This window comes from Poecilia formosa, unplaced genomic scaffold, assembly GCF_000485575.1.
Source record: "Poecilia formosa unplaced genomic scaffold, Poecilia_formosa-5.1.2 Scaffold339, whole genome shotgun sequence".
NCBI classification, from domain to species: domain Eukaryota; kingdom Metazoa; phylum Chordata; class Actinopteri; order Cyprinodontiformes; family Poeciliidae; genus Poecilia; species Poecilia formosa.
Genome location: NW_006800278.1, coordinates 158035 through 172339, shown reverse-complemented (window position 1 = coordinate 172339; position 14305 = coordinate 158035). Strand labels below are relative to the sequence as shown.

The 14305-nt window shown below is 42.8% G+C and overlaps 1 protein-coding gene across 1 annotated transcript in view; it reads left to right on the top strand.

Annotated features, from left to right (window-relative positions):
* The first annotated feature begins 6029 nt into the window (after positions 1 to 6029).
* LOC103153102 (cytohesin-2-like) overlaps positions 6030 to 14305 on the top strand; it is a 10772-nt gene continuing 2496 nt past the window's right edge. The window contains exons 1-12 of the mRNA XM_016661693.1: positions 6030 to 6526; positions 6857 to 6933; positions 7081 to 7145; positions 7924 to 7990; positions 8857 to 8975; positions 10289 to 10369; positions 10496 to 10608; positions 10994 to 11142; positions 11500 to 11611; positions 11694 to 11770; positions 11847 to 11918; positions 12013 to 12126. Of these exons, the coding sequence (XP_016517179.1) occupies positions 6343 to 6526; positions 6857 to 6933; positions 7081 to 7145; positions 7924 to 7990; positions 8857 to 8975; positions 10289 to 10369; positions 10496 to 10608; positions 10994 to 11142; positions 11500 to 11611; positions 11694 to 11770; positions 11847 to 11918; positions 12013 to 12126 (1230 nt within the window). The 5' untranslated portion in view covers positions 6030 to 6342. The remainder of the gene's footprint in view (positions 6527 to 6856; positions 6934 to 7080; positions 7146 to 7923; positions 7991 to 8856; positions 8976 to 10288; positions 10370 to 10495; positions 10609 to 10993; positions 11143 to 11499; positions 11612 to 11693; positions 11771 to 11846; positions 11919 to 12012; positions 12127 to 14305) is intronic.

Genomic DNA, 14305 nt, shown 5'->3' with positions numbered 1-14305 from the left:
TGTTTCTACTTCCTGTTTGAGAGACTGGACCATGTTTCTACTTCCTGCTTGAGAGGCTGGACCATGTTTCTACTTCCTGTTTGAGAGGCTGGATGATGTTTCTACTTCCTGTTTTAGGAACTTGACCTCACGAAGCCGCTCTGCAGACAGAGCACTTAGCGTCCCTTTGATTGAGATAAAACATGCGGAGCAGAGCGCCGACCCCCTGAGGTCACAGGAAGCTAATTCCCCTCCTGCCCGGCTAATCACGTCAGCGCAGCAGGAGCAGAACAGAGACGGTGACCCCGTGACTCTGAGGTCAACATGGCTGACGGCTGAGGTCCAGCGTGGCGCCGCCGCCGCCTTCTGGGTCTGCTTGAACCAAAACACATTTATTAATGTTAGCATGCGGCGCAGAGCTCCAATTATTCCTAAATGAACAGAAGAAATGAACAAACAGGCAGCAAACATGTCTGCTCTGCTGGATGGCAGAAAATCTGCTAAATTAAAACAGACCGGTTCAATAAGTTGGAATATTACTGAAAACTTTATTCCAGTAAATCAATTAATGAAATGAAACATTCATTAGATCAATTCCACCAAAACTGATGTTTTCAAGCTTTTGTTTCAGTTAATTTTGCAGCAAATTAACATTTTTAATATCATCACCTTCCTAAAATATTTTTTTTGCCAAAAGTAATTAGTATATATTTTATTACTTAACTGAGAGCTGCAGCATGTTGGATTGTGAGTTTTGGTGACGATCGACTCAAAGCAGGAAATTATTCTGAAGGAAAATCTGAACATCTGAAGGCATTTAGACCCAGATTTCCTCCAGTTTTTCTGCAGGATATAAGTTGGATAATCAACTTTAATATTTTTCTGCTGTTTGGTCAAATACTTAAAAAAACATCTGGATGAACTGCAGGTGTCCCAAATTAAAGCTGCATGTGTTTCAGAGCATTTATGCATCAGTTCCTGATTCCATCTTCTTTCCTGTTTTCATAAAATCTGGCTTCATGTTTTATTTCTCCTCACAGCCGTTCCCCTCCATCAGCAGATATGATTTAATACTGGAAGGACATGTTTTATCACTTTTACATATTTTATTCCTGGAGCCAACAATCTGAAACTAACAGCAGTTCATGTTCTGGTGAGCTGCCAGGTGCCAGGCCCCTCTGCAGCTCCTCTCCGCCTGTTAGTGAGGAGAACCAGGTGGACTCAATCAGAGTTCAGGTACTTTTGGTGTGACTGACCTGTCACTCCTGTTTGAGAGCATCAGAAGCAAACAGTGCTGGTAGTATGTAGATTCAGAACTGTGGACAGGACAATGCTGCTGCTCATTGCTGAATTTCGTTGGAGCAGCAAATGGACTCTGATGTATCTAATAGTTTTAGTCTTATTGAAGTCAAGCTAGTAAGTTAAAAAGAAAATAAGAAAACAGAGAAAAAATACACTTGGTATTTAATGGTTAAAGCAGAACGGGAAAAAAGACTTAAAAATAAATGTTTGAAAATATTTAACAAAATGTTGATAAAAATGCCTTTTTATTTATTGTTGTTGAATTTTACTATAAAATATTTGCCATTTATACTTTTGAAATAAATGGTTTAAAGGGATGGAAATCTGATTATTCACAATGTATTTATCTTGTTAATTTCAGAATGTAATGGATGTTTCTGTTTCTTTTGAGCTTTTTCATCTATGTGCTCTGAGGACCATCATACAAACAATAAAGAGTCGACTAAATTAACGGCTTTTTGAGTGAAATCCAGTCAAACTTCAGAGTAGAAAGCGTCACTTTCAAGTTGGAAATCGCACAGCAAACCAAACCTGACAAAACTCTGCAGTTCAGAAGCTTTTCCTTCTGCAGCCACACCGATGGCTGATCATTTAAAAGAGCCTTTAAAAATCCAAAACACAGAATATGAATTCAAACTGAAATGATGAAATGGATACATTTGTATTTAAAGTTTGTTTTCTATCAACCTAGTTTTGATATTTGTCTTAAATTGCTTCTGTGTGATTGTGAAGTTTCCTCCACCTTCTTCAAATCTGACAAAATCATCGTCAAACGTTTGTGCAGCAAAAATGTTCATTGTAAAAATATTAAAGAAGTCATCACCATTAATATCTTCAAAGCAGCACAAACACACGTTTTGCTGCTCAAACGTAGCTGAGTCGATTAACACAGACGTAGTTTGATTTGAAGAATGTGGCTGGTTGACCTTTCATGACCTCTGGACACATTAATATCTTTAATGTTTTTGGCACAAATTAACATTTTTGCAGCACAAACGTTTGACACTATTTTTGTTTGATTTGAAGGAGGTGGAGCCGACTTCCCTCCGGTCTGATGAGACTTCAGGTTTTGAGAAAATGGCAAAAAGAACCAAAAAGCTCCCCGAGTTAAAGCAGAACCGCCTGAGAGCTGAAACTTGGACCTGAACTGTTTCTGCCACTGAGTTCCTGGAACCTTCAGCATTTCTGATCAACGTAAACCTGGTGAATGACCGACTGAGACACTTCAAAACATTTCATTATTATAAACTAAAGTAAGAGTCATTGAGTTCTCAGTGAACACTTTAGCTGAAGGAAATCAAGTAAGGAGGTTTATTTCTGATGGAGGGGAAAATGAAAGGAAGGAAGAACTGAAACCAGATTATTTTCCACCTGGAGGTTTAAAAAAACTACGATTTATTTTAAGAGCTTCTAAAAACTCCAGAGTCCAGATTCATTATGAATTCATTCATTTTAAAAGTAATAAACTTTCATTTGATGAAATCGTCTTTATGGACGTTGACTCATTTCATTCACGTTAAAGTTCATCCTGATGAGTCCGCTGCCCACCTTCTGCTGTAAATAGATCTGTGATCTGAAAGCGCTCTGGTCTCAAGGAAACATCAGCATTATGGATGCCAGGTTACCGTGGTAACGGGGCCTTGAATGAGCTTTGTGATGTAAAGTCAACTTTTCACCAGAGGAAGCTTTGTGCTGCAGCCGGAGGCGGATAGCTCCGTCATTACGAAGTCAGAGATGACCAGATTTATTTTATTCTCAAAGCTGAGCTTTCATAAAACAATAAAACAAACTCAGCCTCTAATGATCAAAACAAAACAGGAGAGAAAGTTCAACAGATTAGTAAAATTAAATATTATGCATGTTTTTTAGTGTTTCCATTACCGATAAATATGACGTAAAGTTACACATCTCTGTCACAATGATTCATTAAAGTATGAAAATAAAGAACATTTCTACAATATAAAAATATTTCTGCTCAGTAATAAAGTGTCAGAATGAAAAGAGCAGGAGAGAAAGCTGGCATTGAAGCTGGAATATTTTTACTGACGCACAGAAAGATGTTTTTGTTGCTGTAAATAATAACCGACATTGAAAAAGGCAGAAATATTTCAGTAACATCATTTCTTCATTTTGAGAGCTTTTCTGCTCTCTTCAGTGGAAACTGTTTTCTGGTCTCTGTGATCTTCCTGCTCGTCTCTTCCTGGCCGTTTCTGAACTTCCGGTTTGATGTGTGAACTCTGAGCTTCAGAGCCACCGGACTCGGTAACCGATCCGCTTTAACGAGCCTGCTGCTGGGCGTGGAGCCGCAGGAAGCAAGCGTCCCTCATTACGGACACAAGACATGATGGACCGGTACCGGAACCGAGCAGCTGCAGTTGGTAACGAGCCTCATGACGGCCGGCGGCCATGAAGGTCAACTCTGAACAGTTAGAGACGCCGGCAGCCATGTTGGCGGCAGCCATGTTGGCGGCAGCCTCTTTCAAATGATGCGTTTCTACAGCTTCATAGTAAAAATATTAATAAAATACTGCTTCATAGTTTAAAATTTATTCCCAGAGTCCTCCGCTTTCGGGTGATTTCCGGGTGTTGTTTTGAACTCTGACCTACTTTTCGTCTCCTTGTTACCATGGTTACTAGTTATTGTTGCTCCTTGTTTAGCTAAAACCAGCCTGGTTTTTCTCTTCACCGCTCTGAGCAAATAAAGTGTGAGAGCTCAGAGATGAAAACCAACAAATGCAGCTTTTAATGAAGCTCCACTAAAACATTTATTTATGGTTTTCTTTTCTCACTGCATTTTATCCAGTTTGATTCCTTTAAACTATAAAATCCTTTTAATTGTTTGTAGCGCTCTGCAAACTGTCAGAAAACCAAACCAGGAACAAAATTCATCAGATTTACTTCTGTGACCTGGAGCCGTTATGATTTTTTTATATATTTCTTGATTTTTACTTTTTACTATGGTTTAAAAATAACAGAACCAGTGATTTATAGTCAAGCTAAATCAAAAGTGAATAAGAAATAAAGTGAAAATTAAACTTATTGAACTTTATTTTCTAAATTATGAGCGCCCCTCTCCCGGTGCTGTCCTGGGTAACTGCCATTTGACCCATATTAACCCGTGTGTGATTTATTTTACAGAAAATGATTGTAGATATTTACAGACTCACTAATACTGCCTCAGCATGGCGGTTAATCACAACCTGATTGGTCAGCGAGTTAAATTCAGTTTAAAGTTAAATGAGGAAACAAAGTCACACTTTAAAAATAGTTTAAAAAGATCATGAAGTTAAAAGTAGCTCTGACCTTTAACCTCACACCCCCCACTGGCTTTATTTATAGAGGACAATCATTTAGAGGAAGTGATGTCATTACTCATTTTGATGAGCGAATCAGACGGAGCAGAGGTCAACGCCACTCAGTCTCAGTTTGACTTCAGGAGGAAAAACATTTTAAAAACTTCTGGATTATTCATGAGATTAAACCACAAAGATCAGAAAAAGAAGATTCACTTTAATCCAAAATAAAAGTCAGAGATTTGGAACATCAGCAGTTCTTCTTTTTGTGTCATAATCTGGATTAAATATGAAGTAGAACAGAATAAATACACCATCACAGGGGAGATATAAGAAGCGACCAGAAGTTTGATTCTGTTTGTTTTGAAGAGCGAAGCCTCGACTGGATGGAAGTGAAAGTAACTCGGCTTCCTTCCTGCAGAGAGAAAAATGACAACAACAAACAGAAAACCAGATGGCGTCCGTCCTGTAAGAAAGAGCCCAGCAGCAGAACATTAAATATCATCCAGTTAGGAAACCAGTGATTCAGATTTAATTATTCTGTAAAAATTTTGCAGTAAAATCAGAAAAAATTGATGTTTGGTTGATAATCTGGACTGCAAAATGTTTGGTGAGTGAATGTGAAGCACGGTGGTGGCAGCATCATGCTGCAGTGATGCTTCTCTTTTGCAGTGAAAAGATTTGATGCCTCCAAACACTCAGTGATCAAACTCCAGCTTTTATTGTGAAAATTAATCAGATTAATGTTTCACCATAATGACTAAAAACCAGAAAATGGTCAAATGTTCGTCTGTCTGCAGAAACCAAACCAGGAGATTTTAAAGGAAAGTTTGGGTTTTATTTGGGAATTCTTGGATGTTGACAATGTGATGAATGGCAGCACTGTACACACCCACAATGGAAGCACGTTCATGTGTTAAAATGGCCCAGTCAAAGTTTAAGCTACAATCCAAACAGGAATGTCTTGAAAATGGACGATTGAGCTGAAAATGATCAGGATGAAAGAAACCAGAGGAGAGAGACGCTGCTGGAGAATCGACTTCTGTTCTTCTCCTCCTTTATGGCGGTTAGATGGGAGTTAGCGCTATCTACTGGAACGGAGCGTGGATCAGATGATAAAAGTATTTTACAAAGATTTTAAAACTAAAGATAAATAATAATAACTACATTCTGTTAATTTCATCATCAAACATGGCAACAAACTTCTGACCAATCACAACCTGCCTCCTTGGCTTGGCTCCACATATTTCTGGTGAACTTTGACCCCGGTGAAGCTGTGTGCTTTCTGTCCCAGTACCGTCTCCATGGCGACGTCAGAAAGTCCTGTAGCTACAAAATGGAGGCCGACTGCAGCAGTTTACTTTTATTTTTAATCGATTCTGAATCGTAGTAAATAATCACGATTCACATTTGAATTTTTTTTTTACATTTCTACTATAAACAGTTATTCAGGCAACAATCTGACAAAAAGGTAAAGATCTGACTGACCTTTAACCTCTGAGAGGTGACAGTGAATTCAGAGCAGCTGGGTGAAAATAAGCATATAAATAAACAAAGATATGCAGGAAAGGAGGAGCAAAGAATCAAAGAGTGAAGCAGGTATGGAAGTATGTTAGTGGCAAACAGAAAAACAACCAAAACGATCCAAATACAAAACCAAGAGCCAAAAATATTAAATTCTCCTTTTTAATTCTGATCTGTTCTGAATCTTTCTCAACTTCCTGATAATAAATATTGACAGCTGGTTTAAAATGAAGTTTGTGATGAGATGATGAAAATATTTCTACGGTGTGATTTTTTTTCTTTGCGTCATCAGAGCGTGGGTTTCTCAGCAGCAGCAGCGCCGGCCCTTTTTTCCGCTCTGACTCGTCGCTGGGCTTCCTGTGAGCCGCCAGTCGCTCTGCACTCCAACATGGCCATCAGCAGAAAAGACAGCTTCCTCTGGGGCAAAGGTACGCAGCTTTAACCTGAACATGGGTAAAAACGGTTTACGTTTCCAAGGTTTGTCTGCTTCCAGCTGAGGATGAGGAGTTTTACAGATTTCAGATGTAGTTATGGAAACTTCTCTCATTTTATTGTTTCTGTTATAATTGTGACTTTTGGATCTCATTAATGGTTCAGTTCCTCCAGGATGAAGGCGAGCCTCAGGTTTCTGATCTGTCTGCTGGTGATGAGGCTGTGGGTCTGCTGGTCGCTGCAGACCAGCGGTGTGTGTGTGTGTGCGTGTGTGTGTGTGTGTGTGTGAAGGTCATCCAGCTCTGAATCCTTTCTGCCCCCCACAGCGCCACCCAGGCTCCGACTGGCTGACAGGAGGCAGAGCGGCCGCAGCGGCCAACCTGAGCTGCTGGACGACCTGCAGGTACCGGACCTGTCATTAAAACACCTGCTCACTCACACACACACACGCACACACACACACAGGAACAAATCATTTTATTATTTCTGACTGAGGATCAGAAGCAGCTGCAGGTTTTCACATCAAACATCGTTTCCATTTTTCCCTCAGAAGCTGAAACTGGATCTGAATGATGGAGCGGCCGGATCCAGCAACCCGGACCTGAAGCGCCACAGGTGAGGCTCTGCCCAGGTGGAACCAGGTGGATCCAGGTCCAGCTGGGTCCCACCGGGTCCAACTGGGCCCGCTGGGCCATTTCCAGCGCCTTTCTTCAGCTGAACTCTGCTCACTGTGTCAGCTTGAATTATTTTTAATCAGAAACTATTTTCAGCTTTTCTTCACTTCCTTTTCTAGCTGCAGTTTTTCTTCCTAAAGAAACGAGCGCTTAATGACACTTCGTAAGGCTTTTAGATCATAAAATAGTTTCAGGTTCGGTTTTAATTCTCTGACTCTCCGACCTGTTGTGGTTTTCTGCCTGTTGGCTCAGCCAGTCGGTCTGAGGCGTCAGTTTCACAGCCAGAGAAAAGAAAACGTGTTAAATTAAAACTTATTTTCAGATGACTGGTGACCCCGTTTCTGTACTTCCTCTTGCTTTTGTTGCTGCGTTCAGCGGCTGACAGTAAGCGCTGCGTTCACTGCCATGTTGCATTCAGCTGCGGGTCGCCCACCAAAACCAAACACACTTTTCTGCAAACTGAACCTCAGACTGCAGAGAAAATGGAACATCAGCTGATGAATGAGATTATTTAAAACCTGCACAATGGAGCTGGATTAAAATAAATAGTTTAAACACATTTAATGAACAACATGCATGAATTTAGCTCAGAGCCTGTGGTTCATGTTTCCTAATTTTATTCAACTTTGTTTAAAATAAAAATACAAATTTAATTGTTTTTAAATTAACATGAAGCAAATAAAAAAGTTCATTTCTTGACTTTTATTCTCTTGTTTTAGTAAAAGTGTGGTGAGGAACAGGAAGTTTCTACGAGGGAAAAAGAAATTCAACATGGACCCAAAAGTGGTGAGTTTTCATTTTCTGCACATCCAGTGACTCCAACGTCTCCAGAGGTCAGAGGTCACCGACCTACAGTAGTAACTCCAGAGTAAATGGGAATTTTCTGCTTCCATTCAACTGGTTTTAATGGTTTTAATGGTTCACATCAAGCTGAAGCTACACTGCAAAAACACTCAATCTCACCAAGTATTTATGTCTAGTTTCTGCTGCAAACGTCTCATTACACTAGAAATAAAACAGCACTGACTTAGAAGCAGCTTTTCAGCAAGTTTTAGGAAATTAAGTCAATAATTAATGATAAAAAAGTCAGCAGGTTATTTCACTTATAAAATAGGAAAAATTATCCCAAGTGAAATAATCTGAATATTGAAGAATCTTTTCATCAATATTAAGGAATTATTGACCTAAATCAGCTCCTATTTCTGCTCAAGTTACTTCTGAGTTACTTTTGTCTCATTTCTAGTTTACTGAAACATTTCCAGGAGAAACTAAACCAGACGTCTCAGTAAGATTTAGTTTTTTCAATGCAGCAGCTCACTGTGTGATGCAGTAAAGGAGCTGCCTGCAGAGCGGCGCAGCAGCAAGAAAAGCCACATCCTGTTCCTCACAGAGATGCAGAGGCGTCGCCTGGCAGCCAAACCAAGCCGCGCTCCGAGTTTTACTGACACGATACAAAATGGAGAAGTGATCAGTTCACTCTCTGCTTCGCTACTGAAGCTACACGCCTGGCAGTCGTGACTCAAAACCTGAAGAAGGAAACCTTTAAGATCTGAGATATGATGCTTCTGGTTCATAAGAGACCAAGCAGCAGATGAGGTGACCCTCATGTGACGGTATGAGGTCATTTCCTGTGAATCGTTGTTTTCCTGCAGGGCGTCTGCTACCTGGTGGAGCACGGCATCCTGGAGTGGCGAGCCGAGCCGGTGGCGGAGTTCCTCTACAAGGAGGAGGGGCTTAACAAGACCGCCATTGGCAACTTCCTGGGAGAACGGTACGGCGGGTCAGAGGTCAAAACAGGAAGTTCAGAACAGGAAGTTCAGAACAGGAAAGTCACAACAGGAAGGTCACAACAGGAAGGTCACAACAGGAAGGTCACAACAGGAAAGTCACAACAGGAAGGTCAGAACAGGAAGGTCAGAACAGGAAGGTCACAACAGGAAGGTCAGAACAGGAAGGTCACAACAGGAAGGTCACCACAGGAAAGTCAGAAGAGGAAGGTCAGAACAGGAAGGTCAGAACACGAAGGTCAGAACAGGAAGGTCAGAACAGGAAGGTCACAGGGACTGGAGGACAACTGGATGAACCAATCCAATCCAGTTTAATTTATTAAAACCTTCAAAACCAAAGTGCTGCACAGTCAAAGCAAAAACACACAAAAAGGTTTTATTCTGAAAAAAAAAAAAAAAAATCTTTGACTGTAGAGACTATCACGGCTTAGAAAGTAAAATAGAAATTTAAAGGGAAAAAGCTGCTTTGAGTCAGGAATCAAAGAAAAGAAACCTAATTAAAATAATAAAAAATGTTATTTAATAAAATACAATGATGAATAAAAATTTATTATTTGATACATAGTGAAATAAGTTCAAAAATGTAAAAAAACAAAAAAAACAAAGTACAGTAAATTAATTAATATTTCTAATATAAAGTTAGCCACGGTATTTATAAATAAATTTAAAGGAAAAAATTAAAGGAAAAAAAAATCAGAAATTCAAATGAAACAATATAATAAAATCTGAAAAACATAATTTAACTGCCTGTTGAATCTTTTTGATTTTGATATTTCCCTTCAGAAACTCCAGTTTGTATGAAATTATGGTTAATTTATCTTGTCCTACAATCTTATTTATACTTTGCCATTAAAATTTTTTTCTGGACAAATCAGGCAAAGAGTCTGAGTCTGAAACTGTTTAATGTGTTTTACTAATATTAGTTATGCTTATGTTGTTATTACTCTGATTTTCCATTTTTCTTGAAGGCATCGTTAGCATAGCATCAATATTCAATTGTTACATTTTCTATTTTTTTACAAACTTTAAAGCACCAATGAGAGGACAGGAAACTTTTGGGGGCAGGTCCAAAAGTGGGCGGAGTTACTGCAGCAGCATTTAGCCACGTCCCCTGGACCTGCCCACAAGTTGTTCCTTTCAGTTTGAAATACTGTGGTCTGAATTTTATTCCTCTAATTTGTTTAGTTTTTCTCAAATCCTAAATGAAATGAATTGGCTTGGTAGTTTTCTCTGCAGGTTGTTCCTGTTCTCTGTCTGCTTCCTGAAGTTGATCTGATCTGCTGTAAATGTCACACAGGGAGGAAATGCACCTGAAGGTCCTGAAGGCGTTCGTGGCTCTGCATGAGTTCTCCGACCTGAATCTGGTCCAGGCGCTGAGGTTAGTGACAATCGGATTAAATATTCATTTTATTTAACTTTATTCTGTTTTTCTCAGCATAAATAATTCTCATTTTTTACTAGCGTTGGCTTCTTTTGATGTGTGTTTGAATAAATCTGTTGTCAGGCAGTTTCTGTGGAGCTTCCGGCTCCCAGGTGAAGCCCAGAAGATCGACCGGATGATGGAGGCGTTCGCGGCGCGTTACTGCGACTGCAACCCCGGAGTGTTCCAGTCCACAGGTACGACTCACCGACCAATAGAAACACTCTGCTGCTTCACCGACCAATAGAAACGATCTGCTGCTTCACCGACCAATAGAAACACTCTGCTGCTTCACCGACCAATAGAAACACTCTGCTGCTTCACCGACCAATAGAAACACTCTGCTGCTTCACCGACCAATAGAAACGCTCTGCTGCTTCACCGACCAATAGAAACGATCTGCTGCTTCACCGACCAATAGAAACACTCTGCTGCTTAACCGACCAATAGAAACAGAGCCTGAAACCTCTGTGCTCATTAGTTCCTCACTGCCTTCTGCACAAAGCCTTTACTTTGAATAGGCCGGTGCGGCTGTGCAGCTGAGGCAGTGATAACAAAGCAGCGCTGTGGTTTCTCTTACAGACACCTGCTACATCCTGTCTTTTGCCATCATCATGCTCAACACCAGTCTGCACAACCCCAACGTGAAAGACAAGCCCAACCTGCAGCGCTTCGTCTGCATGAACCGAGGAATCAACAACGGCGCCGACCTTCCTGTCGACCTCCTCACGGTCCGCTCACTTCCACCGACACGCCTCAGAGCAAAGCCTTCCTGCTGGTCCCTCCTGCCTTCAGGGGGCGCTACAGGGACGCTTAGCCAAAACAGTGTCATCTGCAAACAGTTTTATTCCACACTGACCCAATCTCTTCAGCTTCACTCTGAATAACCTGGTTGCTGAAAATAAAATAAAATTACCTACCTATAATTGTGCAAGTTAGAATTATGAAAATACATTTTCTGAAAGGAAACAGTCTAATTTTGGACATTTTGATAAAAAGTTGAGGTGTTTTTTTGGTTGCATTGAATTTAGTAACTTTTATAAAACAACAAAACTCTTTTTTGACTTCACCTCCGTTTTTTCCTCCAGAAACTTTATGCCAGCATCCGCAGCGAACCCTTCAAGATCCCCGAGGACGACGGCAACGACCTTACTCTGACCTTCTTCAACCCGGACCGCGAGGGCTGGCTGCTGAAGATGGGTGAGTCTGCTGCAGCAGCAGCAACGGCGAAGCGCCTCGCTGGCTGCTGCGGCGCGTTTCTGAACGTTTGTTGTGGCTCCAGGCGGCCGAGTCAAGACCTGGAAACGCCGCTGGTTCATCCTGACCGACAGCTGCCTCTACTACTTCCAGTACACAACGGTGAGTTTCTGCTTCCTGCTGGTAGAGCGCAGCAGCAGTGTGTCTGTGTGTGTGTGACGTTCGGTTTGTCCTGCAGGATAAAGACCCGATCGGGATCATCCCTCTGGAGAATCTCTGTGTCAGAAAGCTGCAGGACTCCAGCAAACCGGTAGAGAAACTAACTTCCAACATCATCTAGAAACTGAGCCAGAAAATATCATTTAAACATATTTACCTCTGGTTACGGTTCCTGTTTCCACCAGTTCTGTCTGGAGCTGTACAGCCCCAAAGGTCAGAAGGTCAAAGCCTGCAAGACGGAGAACAAAGGCCGAGTGGTGGAGGGGAAACACCAGTTCTACCGGCTGAACGCCGGCANCACTAAGTTGGTATTTTCTGTCCTCTCCTCTCTGAGTCCCTCTCAGCAAATAACTGAATCTCTCTGAAGCTTCAATAGGAGATCTACGCAGGACTCAGACTTTTGGTGAATTTGAGTCGTGGTGTTTACCGATCAAGAGGAACCCGCCGTTTTAATGACTCCAGACTGCTGTGGGCCCAACTTGGTTCCTGCTGGTGAGAGCAGGGAACTCTGTGGCTCCGAGAGCTTAATGAGCCTTAATGGTTTCTCCATGGTGAGCGCTCAGCCTCAGCATCTGGCTGCATTTACTGCCAGGAAGCTCCACTTCCTGCTGAGCGGCTCCACTTCCTGTGGTCTGAGGGCATCAGGCGGCGTCTCGCCATGGAAAGGATGAGCAGAAAATCCTTCCTGAGAATCGGCTTCATGGAGAAACTGCTGCTGAACATCTCCGCTGCTCTCAGCCGGCCGCTTCGCCCACACTGGGCCCAGTCTGTCCGGTTCCAGCATTTGTCTGGTTCCGATCCGGTTCTGGCTGTGAGTCCTCAGCCTGTTTAGTCCTGGGGCCCCTTTGGGGGGTCCATCTGCAGCCAATCAGAGGCCTGCGGGCCGTAGGGGCCCCTGTGGGTCCCGGTGTTTTTTACCCATCAGCTCTGTTTACTAGAACCTCCAGAGGCCCGCCATGTTTACAGTTTGGACCTGAGTGTGCGTTGGCGCCGCCGGCCCGTTTAATCTCTGTTGGAGTCCCGCTCCGAGGATCTGAAGGACGTCAGGCGGTTCTGATGCTGGCCGGGTCCAGAACGAGGTGCTCTGGTTCTGGGCCAATCTGAGGCCGGCCTGCAGATGTTCCTCATTACAGCCTCATTATTCCTCCCGGTTCTGTCCTGATCCGATCGGCTGTGAAATCAGCAGGACCAGGAGAGAGGTTCTGGTCATCTCCCATAGTAACCGTTTCCATGGCAACCTGCTGACCAAACCTACAGGCTGCAGGTAAATGTTGGAGCCTCAGAGGGAAACAAGATTAGAAAGAAAAACAGAAAATTATTTCAGAAAAACAATAAAAAACTGAAAGGAAGGAAAAGTTCTGAACCGGACCTCTGGGTCGGCTGGGCAAGGAGAGAACCCTGTTGCCCGTTGCTATGGAAACAGATGCCGCCCACTCTGATGGGAAGGAGCGGTCCAGAACCTGGAGGTGCTGTAACATCTGGAGCGCGGCGGTTCTGATTGACCCGTTGCAGCACCAGATGTTTGCTCTCTGGATAATCCAAACACGTCGTATGGAAGGTATACGGGCCGGCCCAGAGTAAACTGCTGTCAGGATGTGGTTTACATCTGAGCCCTGAGGCCCAACAGAGCCATCGGACGGTCCCGATGACATCACAGCGATGACGTCACAGTGATGTCACATCAAGGAAGCAAATTGTCAAAAATATAAGAAACAGCAGTGAGTATAAAACGCTCCACCACGCAGAAGTCCTCCTGACCACCAGGGGGAGTCGTTTCTTTACTTTGGACATGAATGTAGCATTTGCCTACAGTGGCTGACGAACACACAGCAAGCAGCAAACGCTGCAAACATGAACTATAATAACGCAAAAACCAAAACGCAACAGAAAAACGCTGCAAATGAAAACTGCTGACATCACAGGAAATAGAAGCAAAAACTACCAGCAACAAAACAAAAGCAAAGAAAACGCAGCAACCATAAAAGGAAACAAAAGGACAAACAGCAAAAACAGCAGCGAAGTCCTCCGGGCCACCAGGGGGAGCCGTCCGCCAAATTGTGTTTGACCAGAACCTCGGTGAAGATGGGACAGAAGCAGGAGGAAGAAAGAATCAGCCTGATTTATGACCGATGCGCCTCTGATGTTGTGAAACTTTGTGTGGTTCAGAAAAACATGGCAGACGTTAAAGAGCGCCCCCTGCTGGAGGTTCAGAAACGGATGGACCCAGGAAGAACACCAGGCTCACAGGCGAAGCCTCACTGTGTTCTGTGAGCGATGCGTTTCTTCCCCTGGAGTTCAGGAAGAAGCGTTTGTTCCTCAGCTGGGCTCACATGCAGAAACGGTGGGTGTCGTTTCCAGGTGATTCCCAGCTTTTCCATGGAACGCTTCAGGAAAGACGCGGAAGGAGGAGGGAACAGCTGGCCGCTTCCCGCTCCGTCCCATCGCAGCGCCGCAGCGTTCCCACAAAGATCACAGGCC